The sequence below is a fragment of the Typopeltis vanoorti genome, chromosome 8 (genome assembly GCF_054136105.1).
Source record: "Typopeltis vanoorti isolate ZY-2024b chromosome 8, IOZ_Tvanoo_1.0, whole genome shotgun sequence".
NCBI lineage: Eukaryota > Metazoa > Arthropoda > Arachnida > Uropygi > Thelyphonidae > Typopeltis > Typopeltis vanoorti.
This window is the reverse complement of record NC_143556.1, coordinates 70,798,322-70,812,663: the sequence shown is the minus strand read 5'-3', so window position 1 is coordinate 70,812,663 and position 14,342 is coordinate 70,798,322. Positions and strand designations below refer to the sequence as shown.

The 14,342-nt window shown below is 35.8% G+C and overlaps 1 protein-coding gene across 3 annotated transcripts in view; it reads left to right on the top strand.

The window, feature by feature from the left end:
• LOC150104087 (mitochondrial adenyl nucleotide antiporter SCaMC-like) overlaps positions 1 to 14,342 on the top strand; it is a 73,604-nt gene that overhangs the window by 30,971 nt on the left and 28,291 nt on the right. For all 3 annotated transcript variants that reach the window (XM_090396750.1, XM_090396749.1, XM_090396748.1), the window contains exons 4-5: positions 1,953 to 2,064; positions 7,432 to 7,590. In XM_090396750.1, the coding sequence (XP_090252876.1) occupies positions 1,953 to 2,064; positions 7,432 to 7,590 (271 nt within the window). The remainder of the gene's footprint in view (positions 1 to 1,952; positions 2,065 to 7,431; positions 7,591 to 14,342) is intronic.

Genomic DNA, 14,342 nt, shown 5'->3' with positions numbered 1-14,342 from the left:
AAGAAAATCAGCCTTGTATTTGTGTTCAATACTATAGCTATACTTTCTTTTCCCTGATTGTTATTGCCTGAATATAACATTGTATTTGTTGTTCTGAAAAATCTCATCAGATTTTATTGCTTTTGTTTCAATCACCCCTATTATGTCAATCTGGTACTCATCGAATTCCTCAAGCTAGCTCTGTTTCTTTGCCATTCAGGCTTCTTATGTTGATAGTACTGATCTTGAACTCTGATGTTGATTTGGGGTGTGCTTCAGGATTTATTCCTGTAGCTGACTTTTTGCTGGTTCCCTGGTGAAAACAATGGGGCTGGCCTTATTTAACAGGGCAAGTCCCCAGCCAGCTTGAAATTCTGTCATGTTTTACAATCATTTTATATTTTGGTGTAAGCCAATAAGAATGCAATTTGGTTGGCTAAATCCCAAATTGCCAGCCCATCCTTGTTCATTCAGTATCCAGGTAGATACCTGGATACTGAATGAAAGTGAGGATTGGACGTTTGGTCAGAAACCCTGGTCGGTTCTCCGCATTCCTTTAAAGGCTATGTACATGTCTCCTCTGAGTTATACAGCTTTGAAGCTTAAGATTTTGATGAGGAAATTAAAGTAAAACATCAGAGGATTTTGGAAGAAAAAGAAAGTGAAGATGATACTTCAGAGCTTGAATGAGTCACTTACTGCTCAGGATGTTAGAATATTTTTTACCAGATGATCACTATTTTATTCAAGAAGGCAATAATATTATATTTGCAGTAATTGCATATGCTGATTTTGTTTAACTGCAGTCAAAAAAAAAAAAAAATAATAATAAAACAGGCTATGCTTAATCAATTCCTACATCATTAACGGCTAAGAATTGTCCTATCGTATTCCCTCAGCTATACGGCTGCTGGTGGTGATGGTAGATATATGCTACCATACTAGGGAGTTGATTATGAGCAAGGTGGTTTCCTGTTGCCTTCTTTGCCGTACTATATTTTATGACTGTAGCCATGTGTGTGTTCACTGGACTGGTTTGCCTGATTTGAGGGATGAAAAACCCAAGTTACCAGGAGGAAAAAATGCTCCACCTCCATATGAGACCGGTTAACTCACACCTTTAGTCAAAAGAGACCAGATAAAGGTTCCTCACATCACTGACAGGAATCGAACCCAGTTTTTTCCAACCAAAGAGCTTCATTTATACTGACTGAGCTATGGAGGCTCCTAAGAACTGTATGTGTGTTTATTACATATATAAATGAATTTATTTTTATGAGAAATATTTTATTTTAATTAAAGCTAGTTGTTTAGTTTATAAGTCAATAATTTTGCTACACAATAAATAAAAAAACTTGTCAAAGATGTATGTACGTAAGAATGTAAATACAGCTTTTAAACTCTTTTAACGTGCAGCTTCGTTTAATTGGGGCAGTCAAATTATGCTATTCCTATGTTGCTCAATTAACCAGAATCCACTACTTCCTCATTTTTATTGTAATTGAATTATTTTTATTGTCAAAAGAATCTGAAATTATATTTTTTTCCTAGCTTGATATAATTTAATGAGTTAAGTGTTTAGATTCACAAGTTTTAAAAAGTCACCATTTTAATGGTAGAAACAAAAAACAAAAATGCTTACAGCAACATTTTGGTTCTCAAAAATGGATAATGAATGCTGTTATGAAATGCACCCCCTCCCAAACACACCTGATCATTTCCTTGTAAAAAATTCACTCATTCTTATGACATTTTGAAATGAAGGATGAACATCTGAAATTATTTTTTAAAATCAACTTTAGTAGGTTATACTGTGCTGTTTTTAAAAGAAAGCATGCTGAATTAGTAATGGAAAGCAAATTATTCTGATGGTTGAAGCAGTTTTAATATCTTATAAACATTTTTAAAAAAAATTGTGGACATGTAAAAGGTTATTAAAATGTTACTATATAATTTATATCCGAATATTACAGAATGGATAAAGATGGTTCTCTTACTATCACTTTTGATGAATGGAGAGATTTTCTTTTGTTTCATCCCAACTTAAACATCCATGATATTTTGAAGTATTGGAGGCATGCAACTGTAAGTATTCATTTATTCATGTGAATTTTTAGTGTTAATATTTTCATATTAAAAATTAATACTGTAAAACAGTTTCTCATTCTGATTTTTCTAATTTTGAAATCTGAAGGAATATCTTTTATTTTTATATTGATCCCATATATGAGAGATCAAAGAACTTGTAATCACACCAGTGGCATGTGTGGTGAGGATTGGCACAAAAGAAGTTTTTTTTTTTGTGTGTGTGTGTGTATTTGCTGTTGCACTGAAAAACAAATGCTGGGCAGGTTTTACTCTTGTTTTAACAGGCCTGATAGAAAGTGGAGGAACAATTGTTATCAGTACAGTGGATCAAAACCATAAAAGTATCTTTAGAAAACAGTGCTTAAACATTCTGTCTGTAAGATAGAGGCTGAAGTTAAGTGTAAGGGAGAGAGCTCATTTCTGAGCTCAACTGTTCCTCTGGACAGCATTAAGAATTCTTAGGGAGGTTTAAGTGCACAACTCAAAACATGTGAGCAGTGTTCTAAGGATGGACAGATTTAAGATTTGTATAGTTACTAGCTGGGTGGGTTGGTAGAAAATAGCATATTGATCCGAAGAGAATGCCCTAGCTTTTTAGACACTCAAGAAGTGAATGATGTGATTGAATGTTAGTCTGTGCAGAACAGAAAGAACTGATCCTGTTTGGTGATTTGTGTATTACTGAGGGTAAGGGTGGGATCCCTTTTGCAAGAGAAAAGGTAGGACTGCATTTTGGCATCACTGAAGGATACAAGGTTATCCTTGCTTCATTAAAAGATATGGAGGTCTGTATTTAAAGCACTGAAGATGACTTGAAGTTTGAGATGTCTGAGAATTTCATGGCTTAGAGAGTACTATCATTGGAGTTGTGAATGAGATTAGCAGCAGGTAAGAGTAGGTTATTTATGTATAGGAAAAAGAGGGTAGATAAAACAGGTCAAATAAATAAATATTGAATAAATACAGAGCCCTTAGGGACGTCTGCATTTATAGTGAAGCTTGAAGAGAGCCATTCACCATGACAAACGATTACTAAAAAGAGAAAGCTGGTTACCCACTTGCAGAGGATGGTAGGTAGACCAAAGGATAAGTTTATTTGTTAGGCCTTAATGCCAGATGTAGTCGAAAGCTCTGGAAATTTCAAAAAGCAACAGCATGTTTCTTAGAACCTTTCCATGACATGTGTCCAGTAGTGGATAATGTAGGCTGTAGATGCAGAATTCATACTGGTGGTTGCTGATTCACTGATGGGATATGGTGAAATCGACTATTGATGACTTTCTCCATTATTTTGGAGAGGATCGAAGTGCTGGCAGTTGGTTAGTTGTTTGATGGTATGTTATCTAGTATTATCAGGAATTGCTTTGAAATTATTATATATTTACAATTATTAAAGAAAAATGTGTTCATTCAGTATTTATTTGACCAAATTTGATAGTGCTGATTCCCACAGATTATAATTGAAATATTGTTGATTTCATGTAGATGCAGTAAAAATGTTGTTTATAGCATGATGCTAGTTGTAATTTATTTTTGCTTTTCATTCGTCAGTAGTATTTTTTTTTTTCTGCCAGTACCTCATCTTTTAGTAATAATAGTTGTGAATACTTTCTTATAATCACATGCTGGTTCAGATTTCCTCTGATTATCATTAAAGTTTAATGGACATGTGAGTAGACTTAAGTTCATCTAGTTAAAAATTCAGACTAATGTGCAGTTTAGATGGTAAATGATTTTCTTTTGTCCATTATTACATTCTTACATGTCTAATTAAGGCCTGAGGTGGCATGAAATACCATTACCCTGACTTCACTTGATCTTAACTGTGTTTGCGATTTATTTAATCCTTGGCCTACTGAAACAAATGCTCACCAGACAAGTTCTTATTAGAACTTAATTATTCCTGCATTGTGTACATCAGCTGAAGATAATGGAATATGAAATTTCTGTTCAGATCAAATCTGCATAAATGTTTCTGGTAATTAGTTTACAGAATTAACAACTCATATAAAGTATATTAATTAAAGGTAACTTTAATGAATAACTTCTATATTTCGGCAAAGTCACATTGCCATCTTCAGGAACATAAAGATATGGTATGTGCACGCAGGCACTAACACAAAGCAAATGAGGAAGAAAGCAAGAAACTAATATTGTTCCTAAAGTCCTAATGGTGCCCTCTTGCGGGCTAATTTGTTAGTCTTGGCAGTTGGGCTGAAGTTCTCATAATGTAAGTCTCCCAAATTTGGGGTAGTTTCATGCACCCAAATTTGTTGAGGTTAGGAACGTTTTTTAGAGCTGCTGAAGATTCTTTGAATAATCTTTCGTATTTAAACTTGCTGTGATGAATTATTTTTGTTTTCTTCCAACGAATTTTATGGTGGGTATCTAAGGCATGGTCTGCCAGCCCAGAGCGGCTGTACTGGTGAAACCGGATGTAGTCTTTGTGTTCTGAAATCCTGATATTTGTTGTTCTGCCTGTTTGGCCAAAGTAGGACAATTTGCAGCTGCAAGGGACCTGGTATACACCAGGTAGGTCTAGGGGAAGTGGTTGGTCTTTGGTAGAGTGGATAAGGGATGCCAACTTTTTATATGGTTTGTAACCGAAAGTAAGGTCATATTTTTTGAGGATATTGGTTATTTTCTCAGAGGTGCCCTGGATGTAGGGGATGGTGATAGACTTGGTGTAATCTTTATTGTGGAGGGGGGGGTTGTGGTTTACTGGTTTTAGTATTTTTTGGGGTTATAGCCATTGGCTAAGAAAGTGTTGAGGATGTGGTTTAGTTCAGTAGTCAGGGCCTTGTCATCTGAGCAGATTAATTTTGCCCTGTTATATAGTGTTTTTATAACCCCATATTGTTGTGGGGGGGGGGGTTTGCTGGTGAATGTATCTGCCAGTATGGGTGGGTTTTCTGTAAACAGAGAAAACCAAAGATCCATCAAGCTGGCGGGTGATTAAAGTGTCTAGGAAGGGGAGGGTATTGTTTTCCCTCTTTTTCTAAGGTGAACTGGACTCTGGGGTGTTGGTTGTTTAAGTGTGTTAGGAAGGAGTGGAGTGTGTCTGAGCCATGTGGCCAAATAGCAAACACATCATCCACATAACGAAGCCAAACAGTGGGTTTTTGTGGGGTGGAGTTTAAGGCTTTCTCTTCAAATGTCTCCATAAAGAAATTGGCCAAGGGTGGGGAAAGTGGTGAACCCATGGCTGTCCCCTCTATCTGTTTGTAGAACTTTCCTTGCCAAACGAAATAGCCTGAGTTCATTGTGAACTGAAATAGGGCTGAGATATCGGGAGGAAACTTGGCTTGGATGAGCTCAAGGGTTTCTTTGAGTGGGACATTAGTGAATAGGGAGGAGACGTCAAAACTGACCATTATGTCAGTGTGCTGGAGTGCGAGGTTTTCTATACTGGCTTTAAAGTAGGCTGAGTTTTTTTATGTGTGATGGTGTGTTGCCAGTGTAGTGTGTGAGCGTTTTGGCTAATTTATATGTGGGGGAATCAATGCCATCCACTATGGGACGCAATGGCACATTTTGTTTATGTATTTTTGGGAGTCCATATAATCAGGAGGGGTCTAGAGTTATAAGGTTTAAGTTTGTTGGTGACTTCCACAGGCCAAGAAGTGACTTTCTTAAGGAGTCTGTGGAGAGTTCTAATCTGAGAGCTGGTCGGATTATATTCAATGGGGAGGTAAGTAGTACGGTCTAGTACTAAAGCATTTAACTTACCTTTGTAGTCTTTTTGATTGAGCACCATAGTGGCGCTTCCCTTATCAGCTTTCACCACTTTCAGGGTTCACCACTTTCCCCACCCTTGGCCAATTTCTTTATGGAGACATTTGAAGAGAAAGCCTTAAACTCCGCCCCACAAAAACCCACTATTTGGCTTCGTTATGTGGATGATGTGTTTGCTATTTGGCCACATGGCTCAGACACACTCCACTCCTTCCTAACACACTTAAACAACCAACACCCCAGAGTCCAGTTCACCTTTAGAAAAAGAGGAAAACAACACCCTCCCCTTCCTAGACACTTTAATCACCCGCCAGCTTGATGGATCTTTGGTTTTCTCTGTTTACAGAAAACCCACCCATACTGGCAGTTACATTCACCAGCAATCCCCTCCCTCACAACAATATGGGGTTATAAAAACACTATATAACAGGGCAAAATTAATCTGCTCAGATGACAAGGCCCTGACTACTGAACTAAACCACATCCTGAACACTTTCTTAGCCAATGGCTATAACCCCAAAAAATACTAAAACCAGTAAACCACAACCCCCCCCCTCCACAATAAAGATTACACCAAGTCTATCACCATCCCCTACATCCAGGGCACCTCTGAGAAAATAACCAATATCCTCAAAAAATATGACCTTACTTTCGGTTACAAACCATATAAAAAGTTGGCATCCCTTATCCGCTCTACCAAAGACCAACCACTTCCTCTAGATCTACCTGGTGTATACCAGGTCCCTTGCAGCTGCAAATTGTCCTACTTTGGCCAAACAGGCAGAACAACAAATATCAGGATTTCAGAACACAAAGACTACATCCGGTTTCACCAGTACAGCCGCTCTGGGCTGGCAGACCATGCCTTAGATACCCACCATAAAATTCGTTGGAAGAAAACAAAAATAATTCATCACAGCAAGTTTAAATACGAAAGATTATTCAAAGAATCTTCAGCAGCTCTAATAAACGTTCCTAACCTCAACAAATTTGGGTGCATGAAACTACCCCAAATTTGGGAGACTTACATTATGAGAACTTCAGCCCAACTGCCAAGACTAACAAATTAGCCCGCAAGAGGGCACCATTAGGACTTTAGGAACAATATTAGTTTCTTGCTTTCTTCCTCATTTGCTTTGTGTTAGTGCCTGCGTGCACATACCATATCTTTATGTTCCTGAAGATGGCAATGTGACTTTGCCAAAATATAGAAGTTATTCATTAAAGTTACCTTTAATTAATATACTTTATATGCGTTGTTAATTCCATAAACTAATTACCAGTTATGTTTAGCCAACGTATTAGCCTTGCTACTAGAATGCATAAATGTTTGCATAGTATATCATGTCATACAGCTTGCTCAAAGTGCTCTGCTAATGCCGCATATAAAAAATTATTTTGTATATTTAGTTACTATGAAATGTAAAGATAATAATGCTTGGCTGTACTTATGTTATTAAATTGTACAGCATATTCCTTATCCTTATAGAATTGTAATTACATAGATAAAGCACCAAAACTTATGGAATTGCATAGTTTTTGTTGTTTTTTTTTTATTTTTTTATTTGGTTGCAGTGCTAAGAGAAGTTAATAATATGGGACCTTTATTCTGACTTGCTTCACTCCTAGTTTGTTGACATAGGTGAAAGTTCTCTTATACCTGATGACTTCACAGAAACAGAATTACATACGGGTTTATGGTGGCGGCATCTGTTAGCAGGTGGAGTTGCTGGAGCTGTTTCTAGAACATGTACAGCACCTTTAGACAGGGTTAAAGTATTCCTCCAGGTATGTATTTCTGTTTATTAATTTTCCAATATTTTATATATTAGTTTTGCTTCAAATATTTGAATAACTTAGCAGCAGCATTAGAAAATTTTGCAACTTATTGAAATTAAGTTCAGGCGTGCTTCTTCATGACATTTGAAACAGTGCAAATGTTAATATAAATAGGGTTTATTTAATATTGGCATGAGTGGTGATTTGTTTTTAATACGTTTTGAAGCAAATGATTGAGTAATCAAGATCCTTTGACAAATCAAAATACTTTGGTCTATTCATCCATTCATTGCATGTTTTGTAATTCATACCACTCAAGATATTGGTATTTTAAAACTTCAAACTGTCAAGATTGCAACAAAATAGTAAGAGCTTATTTCACGGGGCTGCCTAACTCTCCTATCTTAGCATTAATTATGTTTATACAAAGCCAAGTTCCTTGGTTGCAACAGGTAGCTGAGCATAACAAATGTAGTAAAGATTGGTTTGGAACAGTTTGGCTGAAAAAAAAAAATTTGAAACTTCTAAAGATTTTCGTATAAGTTTACAACCTGTATGATTTCATGTTATAACTGAATTGTCACTTCATTCTGTGATAATTTAGTTCTTTCCCTTAACATGTTTGTTCAGTTGCCTGAAACAGCCAAGGAACTTGTCTTCACATGAACTTTCTTAGTGCTAAGATGGGAAAGTTAATATTATCTATAATCTTCTGTGTTTGTATTCTTTGGATCATTGTCTGTTTTTATTATCACACCAACCTCCATGGATTCGGACTCATTGTGGGAGATTCACTCAACCAATAACATTTATCATACCAAATCCTTGGTATGATATCAATCCTTGACACTCCCCATATTCGCAATGCATTCTGATAGTGTTCCATTCACCCACAATTCTCCACGTCAAAATTAAATCTCCTTACACTCCTCTTCAACACATCCTTGCACATCTTCCAGGGATGGCTTCTACTTTTTTATAATCCTTTCTCTATGAATCTGATAAAATTCCCTCACCAAGTTAAACGTCTATCATATTTCCTCTTTCCTTTCTATTCACCAAACTTACATTTCTGTACTCTCTCCATAACCAACATTCTAGTCTCCTCATATTGCCTTAGTCACTCATCTTTGGACTTTGTCTAGTGTTTTCCACATCACAATGAAAAGTGGGTAAGATCTTAAGTACAGTAACCCAAGTGGTCTTACCAGTGCACAATCACCTTGTCTCTACATGACAGTGTACTCCTTATTATAACAGCAATGCGATGCTCTCTTCAACACTTGTGTCCTCTAAACTTCAGTCCACTGTCAGCCATCACTTCTTATATCTTGAATCTCATCCATTTCCTGAAACAGTTCCATCAATACATTACAAGTTTTAGATCTCTCAGCACTCCAAAATATATTCCAATAGTGTGCACTTATTAAAACTAGAGCCCCACTCATTTGTTCAATTTAAGTGTATTCAAATCTTGAAGAGAATTAACATCACCAGTGTTCCTTAAAATTCTCACAAACTTTGCATCATCAGCAAACATCTGGTGTGCTCAGTCAGTCCACATAAGACAAAATTAACCAATAAGTTAAACAGCAGGTGCTCAAGAACAGAATCATGGAGCACACCACTAGTTACTTTTTTTTTATATTGTTCCATCATACAAAATTTACTGGTATCATTCAGAGAGCTAATCTCCAATTCATCTCACCAATCTATTATCCATTCCAATCCTTTGCACCTCTCAAGAGGTAATCTATCAGTTGATCAAATTATATATTGCAAAGTCCAAGAATATCACTGTATGTGAATTTTCCTTATTCAAAACATTTTTCACTTTGTTATAAAATGCAAACAGACTGCTAAAACAAGATAAACCCATGCTGATCATCATAAAGAATCTTATATTCATCATCCCACTTTTGTATTCTATTCCTAAGAAGCCTCTCCCATACTATCCAACTACAGGTATATAGATTTGCCTATAATTAGAAACTTCTGTCCCCAGAACCATGTTTGGAGTAGTGCTATTTTGCCTTCTTTAGAAACTTTCTCCACTGTAAGACTCATTAAATAACCAGGTCAGGTTATTTAATGAGTCTAAAAGTAAATGGTGATGTATCACATATTTCCACACCAACATCAAACCAAATCAATACTTGATACAGTAGATTCTTTCACTTCTTATTCTTCTAGTATTTGTCTCCCTTCTACATGTTGCATAGCATTTTATACCAGTGTGATATATACATACGAAATGCCTAAACCCTGCCATAATTATTTTTCCTCTTACTTGCAAAAAATTTGAGAATTCCCTTGGATTATACCTGCCTGACTGACCAGTCTCCTCTTACGCTGCATTTTCTCTCCTTTACGATGTTTGTCACCTTTCTGGCATGCACTATATACACCTCATGCATCTCATCTCCACTAATTGTCTTGTGTCTCCTCAGTAACTTATTTTCCAATACTGCTTGCTTGATTTTGCTATTCATCCATTTCACTCCTCTATTTATTTACTTAATATGCTCTTGGTATGCTGTTATGCATTTCATGTGTCAAATACTCCCCTATCAGTCTCATGCACTATCAACATCCTTTTTTTGCACAGCTTGTCAACTCAATGTTTTGATCACAGAACCTCATAATTACCCCACCATATATGTATCATCATCATCATCATCAAATTCCTGCCATGTACCCTCAAGGGGTGTACAGGATATGATAGTACTACATGACAAAAATTACATCATTACTAACTTCCTATCTACAATTTTCCTCCAAATCAGTCTGTTACTTGTCAAGACTCCAACATTATCAGATCTTATATTTCTATCGTCTAAGGCACTTTGTACCGTATCAATCCACCTATATCTTGGTCTTCCTCTGGGTCGTTTTGTTGCCAACCTGGCACAGAACACTTGTTTTGCTAATCTTTCTTCCCCCATTCTTGTTTAAGTGACCATACCACCTGAGATTAGCTCTGCTAACACATTCCTGGATGCCGACAACGTCAAGTTCTTTCCTAATATCCTCATTTTTAATATGATATTGCCATTGATGCCATCTGTTCACACCTATAATCTTTCTCAGGACTCTCATATCTGCGGTCTCTAGTCTTTGGTCTAAAGTGTTTTACTTCTGACCCAGCTCTCAGATCCATAAGTTAAAACTGGTTTGAACACTGTCCTGTATACAGCTAATTTAGTGTTCTGACTAATTTCTCTCTTATTCCATATTAATTTATTCAATTGCCTTCCCACCATACCAGCTTTGTGATTCTGTTGTCTATTTCTATATTTAATTTACCATCTTCACTAAAAATCGTGCTTAAGTAGTTGAAATGTTTTACTTGTTCCACAGGTCTCCATTCACAACACACAGTTGACATTTTCAATGATCCTGCCTATTTTCATTGTCTTTGTCTTTTTATTGCTGACCTTCATACCATATCAATTACAACAGTTATTCAATTTAGTCAGAGAATCTTGTAGACTTGTAGCGGATTTATTTAGAAGTATAACATCATCCGCATAAAGCAAAGAGCAAACATCAACATCTCCAATTTTGATATCATGTTTAATACCACTTTCCTTCATAATGTGATCCATATAGGTAATGAATAACAGAGGAGATAATGTACATCCTTGTCTCACACCAGATTTAACATTAAACCATCGTCCTGTACTTCCTTCAGTTCTAACTGCTGACTTACAACTCAAATAAAGACTAAGTATTGCTTGATATAATGCCCCATTGACGCCATATAACTGCAGCGTATTGAATAGCTTCTCTCTTGGCACCCTGCCATATGCCTTTTCCAAATCGACAAAACTTAAATACAGATCTTTGTTATATTCCCATGCTTTCTCGACTATTTGTCGTAAAGTGAAGATCTGATCTTGATAGCCTCTATTTGGCCAATATCCAGCTTGTTCTTCACCGAGCTTTTCTTCCACAATTCTTCTCAACCGTTTCTCAAATATACTTGCATAGATCTTACAAGGAAAACACTCCGTAGGGAAATACCTCTGTAATTCTCGCATTCAGTTTTATTTCCCTTTTTATATATGGGTACTATGAGAACTACTCTAATCATCAGGAATTTGTCCCTCTGTCCAGGCTTTCTGAACTATGCAGTGCAGCCACTGTAAGACTTTTATACCACCATACTTCAGCATTTCTGGTGAATATCTTCTACTCCTGCTGCCTTTCCACATTCCAAGCCTTTGATGGCTTTTTCTACTTCAAGTATGGATATGTATTCCTGACTGCATGCCTGGTCAGTGTTTTTTACCACTGTGCTGTCATCACTGCATGTTTCATTTAGCAGTTTTTCAAAATAATTACTCCATACTTCAAGGATATCTTTATCTCCTGTTTTCATGTTACCTTTATCATCTCTAACTCCTTTTACAGCAATCTTTCTTCCATTCCTAAGTTTCAATAACCTCCAGAATATTTTGCCACCTTCTTGATATTTATTTTCTATATTCTTGCAAAAGTCCTCCCATGACTTTTGTTTAGCTAGTTTTACACAGTGTTTAGCATTCTTGCATTTGTCTCTGTATTCTCTAAGAGCACAAGCTGACTTATTTGCCAGGAACTTTTGATATGCTTTCTTCTTTTCCTTCACTACCTCTAACTTCCTGTGTTCACCATGGAGTTCTGATTTTTCTATCCTGGGAGACAACTTCACCACATGCCTTCTAGCTGAATCAGTCAGGGCTTTCTTCAAGGCTTGCCACTGAATCTCCAAGTTTGATTCCTGTTCTCAAACTCTTTCATTTTTTCTTCAATAATCTTTGTATTTTAGTCTACAGTTCACATCTGAGAGCTGCTCAACTTTTATTCGCTTTAAAACTTTCTTACATGTTATTCTTTTCAATATGAAATTCAATTTTATCCTGCTCAAGACCAAATAGTGATCACTTCCAATTTCAAATCCTCTGTACACCCTGGTGTCCTGCACCAGGGAGAAAACATCACTATCAACAATAACATAGTCAATGAGACTTTTCTTATTCCTTGTCTCTTCTCTCCATGTGAATTTGTGTACATCTTTATGTTGGAACATGGTATTAGTAATATCCAGTTCATGTCCTGAGCAGAAATCCAACAGGTATTTGTCATTATTATTAGCTTTTCTCTTTTCTCCAAATTTTTCCAAACCATTTTTATGTCTGACAATCATTTCCTACTCTGCTATTTAGATCCCCAACAAGGACCATCTTTTCCTTTTTCATTGTGTCAGTTGCTTTTTCTAAAGCCTCAAAAAATTCCTCCACTTCTACCTTAGTAGAACCTTCTGTGGGACCATAGGCTCAAATAAGTCTCATTGTTCAGTTCCCCATTCTCATATTTGCCCACATTACTCTACTTGAGACTGACTGCCATTCAAGAAGATTAGAAGATTTTGTGTTGAATACTATGGCTACTCCTTCTTCTTTTCCTTGATTGTCATATCCATTTTTAACACTAACTTTGTTTCACCACTTCTCAAACCAATGCCTAATGATCACTCAACTGGTGGCAGTGTTAACTCAACACTGGTAGGATATCACCAAATTCAACACTCTAAAATATCAAGATGCTTCCATCACATAATACTTAGTTATCCCTCAGAAATTTATCAAATTTCTTTGTTCCCATTTACCATCTCCATCCATCCACATTCATGAAATTAAAATCTCCCATTAGGGTTACCTTTTTATATGCCCAACCAATTTACCTATTCATTTTACAATCAGTATTCTATGTTCCTTGGCTTATAACAATATTGTATTATCTGTTAATTTCAACTTCATCAAACATATTCAAAATATTCACATGTACTTCACATGTGAATATTTTGAATATTCACATCACATGTTATTCACTCATGGAATATTAAATAGGAATATAGAAGCTAGATTTGTATGACATCAGAAGGAAATTGACTATTCTAACAATCGCCAAAAAGTGATTAGAAAAAAAAAAAATTACTCATGTTGTAAACATTTACAATATGGTACTTTGATTTTCTGAAGTTTACATTGTTAATAGCTTGTTGCATTTTATGCTAATTTTTTATACTAGTAATCTTGAAGCTACCAGATATTGATATAGTGCAACTTGGTTATTATATTTCATTAGGTTCTGTTCATTACTGCAATAAAAAGCCCATTCAACAGTACAAAAAAAAAAACAAAGTTGCAAATCTGTAAATATAATCATATTTCACTTTGTAACTGGATTTTTATGTTAGGCTTGTTGCCTTTCACACCTACCTAGTATTAATATTGTGATAACCATTAATTCTATCTGCAAAGGTTATACATCTGCATATGTTCTTTTGGCTGGTTTTGTCTATCTTGCAGGATGAAAAAGTTTTCAGGAGAAATTCCTGCTACCTCTATGTGGTACTGACTTCAGTTGAAATGACCTTATAAAGTGCTTTGGCATCCTGGACAATCTAAAAATGCAGTTCTTTCCAAAAATTAATGACCAAGTTATGGAGATTAATTCTATAATTTCAGAATTTTTAAAAAAATGTTTATTTTAGCTCTGCTTTAAAATTTTCTTTAAATATGTAATTCAGTTAACTTTAAAGCTGTTCATTTTAGTCGTTGAATAAATCCTGGTTTATTAGATTTTTTTTATTTTATTTGGTAGTCTTTACCAGTTATATGAGCCAGTGGAACAGTGAGACATTAAACTTTCATTGCAGTGACTAGGGACCTAAGGAGTAGTTTGTAGAAGTTTGCTGTAGTAAATTTTCCTTT